The sequence below is a fragment of the Rosa rugosa genome, chromosome 5 (assembly GCF_958449725.1).
Source record: "Rosa rugosa chromosome 5, drRosRugo1.1, whole genome shotgun sequence".
NCBI classification, from domain to species: domain Eukaryota; kingdom Viridiplantae; phylum Streptophyta; class Magnoliopsida; order Rosales; family Rosaceae; genus Rosa; species Rosa rugosa.
Window position 1 is genome coordinate 14,424,228 of NC_084824.1, and position 10,707 is coordinate 14,434,934.

Here is a 10,707-nt window from a genome sequence, read left to right on the forward strand (position 1 = left end):
TTTATCTCCCTGTGATTCAGCTCTCCTTAGGGAAGCATAAGCGTATAATAAGTTGACTCCTTTGATCAAATCGTGCACGGACTGGGAGTGTTTGTTGGTGAATTGAAGAACTCCTGCAAAACAACAAATCATAATCGAAATCGTAGAAAGGGCTGAATCAAATTCGGGAATTTAGGATTCCGGGAGCGAGATGATGATGAGAAGGAGAAGGAAATATATCGATCAAATGCCTCCCATCGCAACCTCAATCCACTAAAAGAGTAATCAGAGAGATAGAGAGAGAGACTCTCAAGGAACGAATGACACAACTTTCTTTTTGTTCGACAAACAGAATTCTATGGATGATTATCAAAATCCAATAAAATGAAACAATTTGAACAAAGATACTCTCTGTGCATTATGCAGAAAAGAGAGAAAAGAAAAAAAAAAAACCAATTCCAATAAACTCGAGTGATAGCAGAAACTTAAATTCAAAATTCACATATGTCAACATAATGAGAAATCAAGCTGTCATGCCACACACATTAGTAAGCTTTTTCTTCTTGTCCCGAGTGCTGAATGCCCCATTAATGACAAAATTAGAATTCGTTGCATAATGCTCCAATTTTGTATTTCTATTCCAAGGTCACAAAATGCTTTGCCGGAAATTTTTGTGGTTAAAGAGACAAACCAATTACCAATTACCAATTACCAATTGACCAAGTCTCCCCTCTTTTCCACCTATGTGATTCCTTCTGGCCTTACTAGATTTGGAACAGCTTCCTGGTTAATCCAATCTGAAAAGATGGGCAGGCGTATTTATTAACTAGGAAGAAACAAACCACTTCCATTTATCCTTCTATAATAATAGATATAAAAGATGAGTTAACTGTTCATTCGTGGGCGAAAAGACTATTTTGCCCTCATTTGACATTTTTTTTACGGCTCTGCCACTGACCTATTTTTCCCCCTCTTCCTAATCCTCCCAGACTGAGGCTTTTTGCTCTCCTTTCTTCGTTCTGCCACTGACCTATTCAGACAGCCACCTCTTCAACCGCGTCTTCATCGGAGATTCCAATTCCGGGTCGGGTTTTGTCTCCACAAGCCGGTCTATTTCAGTCACCAACAACAAAAGCTCACCCTCTCCTCACAACACAGCAAGAGTTTTCACCACTGCTTCAAGCTATAGCTTCAGCATCAAGAAAATGGGAACTCACTTGGTACGTTTTCATTTCTCACCGTTTTCGGCTCACGGCTTTGTTTTCTTTGGAGAAAAACGTTGTGGGTTTTAGTTTTCTTGGCTATTGCTTATGTATGTATGTGTGTGAAAGTTTGAATCTTTGGTGGGTTTTGATAGAGATGAGCTCGAATTTTTATTGAGATTGGAGATGGGAAACTAATTCAACAGAATCAATGATGATTGAAGTAGAAAACAGGATAAAGAGGAACATAAAGGTTTAGAACATTGTTATATATCATTTTTATAGCAATGAGTTTGAAACAATCCACATCCGAAGTTGATATGTCAATGTTCTTGGTTTGAACAGAATTGATGAAATTAAAACAGAAAGCTAAAATGTTCAGATTCATTCATTAAATTGAAGCAGAGGAAACCAAAGGTATCACTACAATCATACATGTAACTTCAATAGATTTAGGTTAAATAAGCTAAAAAACGGTAAAAACCATTTAAACTTCAATAGATTTAGTTCCATACCCTCCTAATATAAAAGTATGAATTAAAATTTTAGTGTTTAGAATGCCATTCAGTACCATTTGCTCTCCTTGCTGTTTCTTCTATTTCTATTTTATTACTGGAATGTGCATATTGACATGTAGGTAACCGAAGCTTACAACTTGAATTCATTTACTGAGTTCTTTTTCAAAACTTTTTAGATATATGCAGATGAATAGTATACATTTTGCGGGGAAGAGTCATAAAGCAAAACATATCTTGGTCAGGTACTTTGCAACATTAATATTATAGTTTTACCAAAAAACTCAGGGACTCTACTGCAAGAAAAAATACAGTATATAGTATTCATCATACATGAAATTGCTTAATGTATGAGAACTCTGCATAAAAAATTCTAACTGCAATTGACGTATCACACAAATAGCTTTTCATTCATTAGATGTCTCTTTATAAACTGTACTAATGGTTTCTCTATGCTAACTGAAACCTGCATGTAAATTATGTGGTATGAAAGTGAAAATTATGTGTATAATTTAGGATTGTTCAATTTTTATTAGTTCATTGATTGCTGTTAGTTGCTGATATTGACTGATATATGGAGAATGTTAACATATATGAATGTCTCAGTTTATATTTTCTCTTTGTATGTTGCTGCTTTTGTTTTGGCGGTTTTTATTGGTTTTCAAATTTACCGGTTACTTTCATTATACATAATACGTACCTGCATTTTCTTGATGAAGGAGATGTGTAAATTATTTTGTGAATTTTGTAGATTTGTTCTGCTGGAGGTCCTATGTTCTGTATGTATAATGGTTTTAGCTATTTATACTTTTTGATTCCTTGAAGAATTAATCATGGTTGGGATCCCTGATCACCAGAATAATTGGAAATTTGAAACTTTCAATTTCAAATATTCGCATCAGATATGAGGATGTTGAGAGGTAAAAAGAAAACTATAAATTTCCTCCTTATCCTCCTTAGTTTTTATATCATGCATGTATGCCTTATGTCTTCAATGCTGTAGCAATTTTGGTCATCTGTTTGCAGCAGGCATAACCTTGGAGAGACTTTCAGCCATGACGATTGATGATAGTGAAAAGAGACATTAGAGCTGCTTACAGAAGGTTATACTTATATAAGAATCAAGTTGCTAAACGGTAATTGGATTGTTTTCATTAATTTAAACATCTTAGACTTTTATTTTGTTATCGTCATAATTTATAACGATTAATGTGTCTTATAGGCGGATCTCAATTACACTTCAGTTCTATAGTCAACCCCCCGCAACTGGCTCAAAGACAGGTTAGTCTGGTCTAATTACTATTGCAAATAATGCAATAGATTAGGGTCATGTTGATATTAGAGTACTTACATTGAGCAGACTGATGTTTGGGGAATTCATGAGCCTTAATTAATACAAACAGGTTAATTGATACAAACAGCGAAAATTCTCTGTGTGGCTGTTGTCTTTCTAGCAGAAGGTTTTATTACTTCAAACAACAATCATAAAAAAGGTTTGACCAAATAGGCAAATACAGTTTTCATTTACAAAATTTTTTCCTGTAATTTGATTGACATGTTTGATGATTAATTGTGGTTTCTTAATTTTATTGAATAGGCAATGATGTACTTTTGGCGCTGATGAAGCAGTTATGCGACACCAATGAAATTCATGCATCATCAGTTTTGAAGATCCGATATGCAGAAATGGAATCCATAAGAGTATATCTCTTACTTTCTCTTCTCCAATGAGTGGTGTGAATGAACAAATAGCTTGGTTGTTTGATTTGATTTGGATACAGAATGTAAAATTTGAATACTGTATATCAAGGCTAGGACTAGGTGACAAACAATTGTGTCTAAGAAGACTGTACAAGGAATGCTTTCATGTAAATTTTTAATTACTTCAACATTGAGATGAAGGTTGTAAGTGTATAGTGTCTCATATTGAACAGAAATGACCATTAACTAGATTCCAACTTTCTAGAAGTTGCTGGAGCTCCAGAAAATCTAACTAACTGATATTTAGTACTAAAAGGTATAGTAATGTAGTGAAAAATGGGGGGCAGAAAAACCTCAGAAAAAGGTAATTGATTACCAATCAAAAGGGATAGACAAATAGGATTCTGAACTTCATGTGCCTTGTGCTTTTGACTCTTTATTAGTTTTTCTTTAGCCTAGGGCCTGCATATATGTATAGGAGTAATATTCCACCTTAACAGATTTATCGAATCAATATCTTAGTTGTTTCATTGCTTTCTGTGTGTTAATCCTTTTCATGTGACTTATATGCAAGACTACCATCTGCGTGTTTTGGCTTTCGAATTTTGAGAATTTTTCGTTTCATTTAAACACATCTTAGTTATCTATGCTAATCAAACACTTAAAAACATACAAAATTTAGCAAGCATAAAGTAGAAATTCTTCCCCGCGGCATCGCGCGGGTTCTCATTCCTAGTAATAAGTAATAACACAACCATGAAAAGCTAGACTGAGCCAATAAAATACAAGCTATCATAGTATAAAAAGAAAAGGAGCAGTCACTAGAGTTTCTATAACATAATCCTTCTGTTATGGAAGAGTAAAAGCATACCTACTATTATCAACTCCCAAAACAAGAGGTCTTACCATTCAAGCTTGTTCAGATCATTTCTGCCTTTATACAATAAGAATTCAAATAGCAGTGGTCCACGAAAAGTGCAGCTGAACACCAAAAGCATATCCATTGCAAGAGACACGCAACCGGGGAGTTGGCAATTTGGTCCCTCTCTTCAGGCACAGTGTGGAAGTCCCCCTCTATAACAATCTCAACCAGTGCATCCAGAAGCTTCTTGGATCTAGCATCCACACCAGCAGAACGTTCAAGAAAAAAATCCGAGCTTGCTTGAGAAAGCTTGCTACAACCTCAACCCCATAGAACAAAACTTTGAGCCATCAAATTCACTTGATTTAGCTAACACTCCAAGAGATATGGCAGGAATCGCCATTATTTGCAGTAGTGGACTCTAAAGATGAAGAGAGATGGATCTGGCAGGGTTCATCAGACTCTGTAAGCCAAATTATGCTATTAATGTCCATAAAGATTCAGTCAAAAAATCAAAAGTATCATAAACAAAACGGCACTATCTGATATCTTATATCAAAAAAAAAATCAAATTTTACATTACGAATGGAAAGCTATTTAACAGCGACACTTGAGCAAACACATGTAACCTCAAGTAAAAAGTATCTACACTCCTCACAGTCACATTTGCAAGACTCAGAGTCTGATTAAACCAAACACCACTATCAAATATCTTATATCCTTCTTTCACACATTTCCTCAGTAACAAAGAGTGCACATTATGACTGAATCAAAAGCTTTACAACAGCAACACTTAAATAAACACATGTAACCGAAAAAGACCTAAAATTCTCATAGTCGCATTCACAGGACTCAAAAGTCTGTTTAAACCAAAGTGAACATAATCAAATATCTTATATCCTTCTCTTTCAGCCATTTTCTCAGTAACCAAAGGTGCACGTTTGAATGCATCAAAATCTTCATAACAGCAACACTCATCCAAACGTAATCTAAGCAACAAATTATACATAGGTGTAGTTGAACATCAAATAATTAGATCAATTAGGGACATGTGGTATAAGCAACAATTTTTTTTTTTTTAATAAAATTTAAGAACCCTTCAGTTTCATCCTTGCAATAACCAAAAAAAAAATTAAATCAGTGCACTTCCAAACACTTTGTTTTTCCTTCATCACATTTATAAACAATGTAAATGCGCTTGCAGTCATATAATCTAATAAAAGCACCAGCAGTATACAGCGCTGGTTCTAAATTTACCTACAGAGACATTCAGTATTTTCAGGAGTATATCATCACCTTACAGTATATCCAAAAAGCTGGATTTAGCAAAGATTTGTGACCCATAATCAAGTTCAGCTCTTATTACTCATAATAACATATACCACATACAGAAACACAGTAATAGGCGAATTCCATGTCTATTAACTTCTTAAAAAACCTCGTGCTTCACATTGATCTAGTTACTTTGTGTAAAATGCCCCATAACCATGGCCGCCATTCTGGGAACAAAAGGTTTATAGGACTATATCAGCTCAGCATTAAGAAATGTCTAAATTGGATACCTACTATTACTAAGTCCCAAAACAAGAGGTCTTATCATTCAAGCTTGATCGGACAATTACTGCACTTCTACAATAAGAGTTCAAGTAGGCAGTGGTTCACAAAACGTGCTTCGGACTCGAGGGCTGAACACCAAAAACATAGCCGGATCCCTAGCAAGAGACACACAACCAGCATTTTGGCTTTTGCTGAAAGAAGTTCAGCAATCTGGTCCAACTCTTCAGAATTTTCTCTATTACAAATTGAAATGACCGTCACAACATCCTTATTTTAACAGAGTTCTTAAGATGAAGTGATACTATTTCTACAAAAGCAGTTCCTGACCTTAGTCAGTTCGATAAACGATCATTTAAACCATTCAACTATGTGTTCCACCAAATCCAGCAGGAAAAAAAAAAATTATCCAGCAGAAAAACTATGCACTACGAATGATTTGCTTATACGTAGGGTTCTATAAACACCCCAAAATCATATTATTTTGTACAACTATTATCAACATTTCCTTGCTGCACACACTTTTAGGAGTTTTATCTTAGTCAGACAGATTAGAAAGATAAGCACGACAACAAATCAGGCAAACTAGTTGGTGGATAGATACGGGTGTTAGTTGTGGACTACCACTATGTATGAGTCTTTAGATAGAATAAATGCGAGTACTATAAATTCGGAATGATACATAAATGACCCAGTGGATTGGAGATGTATAAAACTTACAAGGAATTTTGGTCCATGAACTAGAATGTTATGTTGTTGACCACCAGATTATGTTTTGCTGCCCCAAAATCTAGGACCGACCCAGTACACAACCATGGACATGTTAACCTCTTGGACCTAAAGGCATCAAAAATGAAGTTCATGATGTCATGAGAATCTGAATGACACTACGATTTCAAGTACCAAAACCCTTGGTGCACATAGGTTCAAACATGTAGTTACAACAGATAAGTAGAAAGGCTGCAAGTTACCTACTGCAAGGTGTAGAGAAGTTTATTTTAAAATAAATAACTAATGCATTTCTCAAGTAGAAAAAAAAAATGTAGTAATCCATTATTTTCCTAACTATGAAGATGCAATGGACAAATAAAAGCAATTTCTAACAGGAAATTTAAAGCTAAGATGATTTTAACATACGTAGGAGACTTGGAACCAGGTCCATTCGGGGCAGTTGATGACAGATTTGGGTAGAATTGAAATTAGATCAAACTGCCCTCCTTTCTTCCTGCAGACAAAGGAGATCCTTCAAAGCCTACAGTTGAGCTTCTACTAGATGAAATTCCTGCACAGAAAAGGCAATAAAATGTGAATTGACCATACCAAAGAAACACCAGGAAAAGATAGAAGATATAGGAAGCTAGTCTTGGGATGGATATAACTGTTAAAGACATAATAAAGGATATCCTAGCATGTGATGACTACAACATGCTATGTAAAATTTATTTTTCAGGACTGATAAAGAGAAATGCTAGATCATGGCACCAATCCCATCCAAAATTGCTACTTGTTCAGTTTAAAATAGTTTAAACAGATTTTATAAAATAGGGAGTGTGAATTTCACTCCCCATAAAGGGTTAAACAGTGATATATAGTTACTTCCTAACTAAAATAACGTGAGGTGAAATTTTTTTCTGTTCTGCCTTGAACTAACCAGAAAAAAGTTGGAACAAAACCAAAACCAACTAAATTTAGCATCTAAATATACAATGTAACAAAGGAAGCTACACAAGCAAAGAACTTGAAAAGAGCTGCTACTAACTGTCTACTTAGAGACAGATGCACCACATCTTCTGTCTGATTGTATGCAGGCTCTATGAACACTATGCACTGTCTAAACCAATGATCATCATTAGGATACATCACTTCCTTGTTCCTCCCGACAAAAAACTAGCGCACAGCAAAAAGGAAGGAAGTTAGCTACAACTAAAACTTGAGGTTTCTGAACCCCAAGGCCATCAAGGACACTCCTGATATTCATAAAATCACCATGAAATCCAGCTTCAGAGTCAGTTCTCTAAAAGCTCCTGTAAGAACATCAGTGGATGATGCAAGAATAGGGGTATTTCAGGTCTTGTATCAGGATGAATGTCACAAAGGAAAACTAAGAACGGACAGTTTGAAACAGTTCAATAGAGATCTGATTTGAACAATGCAGTCATCTATTACAACAGCCATATACCTTCTAGATGGACAACAGAGTAACAAAAGGCATGACCAAATTATAGAACAAAGGATACATCAGAAAACCTAGTACTTTGTTTCAATATCTTGACACAAAATGGAAGCAGAAATATGAGAGCCAAAAACAGGACTTGAGCACAAAAGCAGACACATCAAACTAAACTCTAGTAAAACATGATTGATGTAAATACTCACAGCAATTTATGTGCAAATAGACAACGCATAAATGCCATTATACAACTCCAACAGGGCATAAGAAACTAGAACTTCCACGGTGCTGTCCATTGTAGTAGGATTTGAATATTCATGTTAAATCATATTCTCCACCTTGGAAACTAAGGGAAATCTTTGGCTCTTCACATAAATTCATGTATACACAGTCCAGAAAGACATATATTCTGTCGGACAGGACACCGTGCAATAAGCCACACAAACCTTTCCCTCACTAGCAAGTACCTCAAGCATATGGAGCATAGAAAACAACCAACCTGTCCATTAATGACCTTTTTCTTCTTGTCTCCAATGCCCATTAATGACAAGGTCAGCTAATTTAGAATTTGTTGCATAATGCTCCAAACTCAGCAACACAATTACTTGTTTCGCCCAAGCGCCATAGCGCAGGTTCTTCAAGTTTCCAACTTGGCTGCTTGAAGAACAGACAATCTGACGTGCATACAAACCTGCTGCAAAGGTTCTTCAGCATTGCCTGGCACTCCTCTTTAGTCAGTCATTCTTACGTTAACGAGACCCTCAGAAGTATCCATAACAGCAGAACTTTCATCAGGTGTATGCCTGAATAAAAGTTACATAGAGATGAAAAATACAAGCAAAATATACCAAAAATGAGAACATCGTAACTGAAGCACAGCACCTAACCAAGAGAGAATCAAGCAACACTAAAAATTGCAGGGGTGGAGTTCTAAATAAGCGTCTAAACAAAAGCCTTGAACTCCTTCCGGGTTCTAACAATAGTTATAATGATGCAGATCACCTATTGAGAATAAGAAAGAAAACAAAAGGAAACAGAGAGAGATCTGGAAAAGTAGCTTTTAGCTTTGATTTCATTCAGTTGATCAAACAAAACTGCTGAGACATTCTCCTACCGCTTACATATAATAGGGAGAGCAAACAAAGCTTTAAAGAAATATAAATGTTGATAACAAGTTCCAAGCATAACTCAAACGGCTACCAGATTTTCAAGGGCTAGCGACTCTATTTTTATTGGAACCTAATAGGCCTCTTAGTCTCCCTCCTTGGCCTGTCTCTTGCCAAGCTATAGTCATTTAATTCTTGTACACTAGGGACAGTTGTGCTTGTCTCAACAGATGACACTTCATCAGTCTCCCCTGGTTGGAAACGACTCGTCCTCGAGTCAAAGTTCTGCTCAATACCAGTTCCATAGTATGGTTGCAAATCAGCAACATTGAAAGTTGCTGATACCTCCATATCTCCAGGTAAGTCAATCTGGTATGCATTCTCACCTAGACGCTTAAGCACTCGAAATGGACCCTCAGCTCTAGCATTGAGTTTGCCAAACTTACCTCTTGGGAACATTTCTTTGCAGAGATTAATCCACACCAAGTCTCCTTCTTTGAACTCCAAATATCTTCGATGCTTATCTGCTGCTGTTTTGTACTTCTTGCTACTTTCTTCCAATCTTTTCTGAACTTGTGAGTGCAAATTTTTGATGTGTTCTGCCATGTCTTCAGTATCACCACTGAATTTGTTGGTGATTGGCAGAGGAAGTAAATCAAGTGGGCCATTTGGAATCACCCCATAGACTATCTCAAAAGGGCACTTCCCTGTTGATCTATTCTTGGACATGTTGTATGCGAACTCGGCTTGTGACAAAGAGAGGTCCCAATTATGCTTTTCTCCTCCAACAAGACTTCTTAAGAGATTTCCAAGAGATCGATTTACCACTTCAGTTTGACCATCTGTTTGGGGGTGATGAGAGCTACTGAATTGAAGATGAGTTCCCATTTTACGCCGTAGTGTCCTCCAAAAATGGCTAACGAACTTAGGATCACGATCAGATGTGATAGACTTAGGCACCCCATGAAGTTTGACAACCTCTCTGAAATACAACTGTGCCACATGAGTTGCATCAAAGGTTTTGGTGCAGGGAAGAAAATGTGCCATCTTGGAAAATCTGTCTACCACCACAAGAATAGAATCAACCCCACGTCTTGTTTTCGGCAGTCCCAAAACAAAGTCCATGGAGACATCTTCCCAAGGTGATTCAGGAACTGGCAATGGTGTATACAAGCCTGTATTCTGAGACTTACTCTTGGCGATATGGCACATTCGACACCTCTCCTCGTGCTTAGAAACATCTCTATGCATTCCAGGCCAGTAAAACTTTGCTGCAACCAACCCCAAAGTTTTGTCACGCCCAAAGTGTCCACCAAGGCCTCCATCATGCAATTCTGATATTATAACAGATCGTAAAGAACACCTGGGTATGCATAAGCGGCTGCCATAAAATAAGTATCCATCATGCAACAAGAACTTCGAACCCTTTCCTTCTCTACAATCTTTCCAAATCTTCCCAAAGTCAGGATCGTCTGCATATTGTTCTTTTAGGACTTCAAACCCAATCACAAAGACCTGCATAGAACTCAACATAGATGATCTTCTACTCAATGCATCAGCAACTTTGTTTTGGAGGCCAGATTTATGCCGAATTGAAAAGGTAAATTCCTGCAAGTAA

At 36.6% G+C, this 10,707-nt stretch overlaps 1 protein-coding gene across 11 annotated transcripts; it reads left to right on the top strand.

Annotated features, from left to right (window-relative positions):
* Nucleotides 1–990: 990 nt before the first annotated feature.
* Nucleotides 991–3,591, top strand: LOC133709862 (uncharacterized). 11 transcript variants are annotated; one of them, XR_009846397.1, is made up of 7 exons: nt 991–1,199; nt 1,876–1,941; nt 2,448–2,616; nt 2,700–2,832; nt 2,919–2,977; nt 3,100–3,189; nt 3,294–3,591. XR_009846397.1 is itself a non-coding variant. In XM_062135792.1 (6 exons), the coding sequence occupies exons 3-6, from the start codon at nt 2,762–2,764 to the stop codon at nt 3,425–3,427; spliced, it is 336 nt and encodes a 111-aa protein (XP_061991776.1). In that variant the 5' UTR covers nt 991–1,199; nt 2,448–2,616; nt 2,723–2,761; the 3' UTR covers nt 3,428–3,591. The 11 variants fall into 11 exon arrangements, 4 of the variants coding, with proteins under 4 accessions (XP_061991776.1, XP_061991778.1, XP_061991777.1 ...); XR_009846393.1 differs by having other exon boundaries at nt 2,723–2,832; XR_009846396.1 differs by having other exon boundaries at nt 2,726–2,832.
* Nucleotides 3,592–10,707: the final 7,116 nt, after the last annotated feature.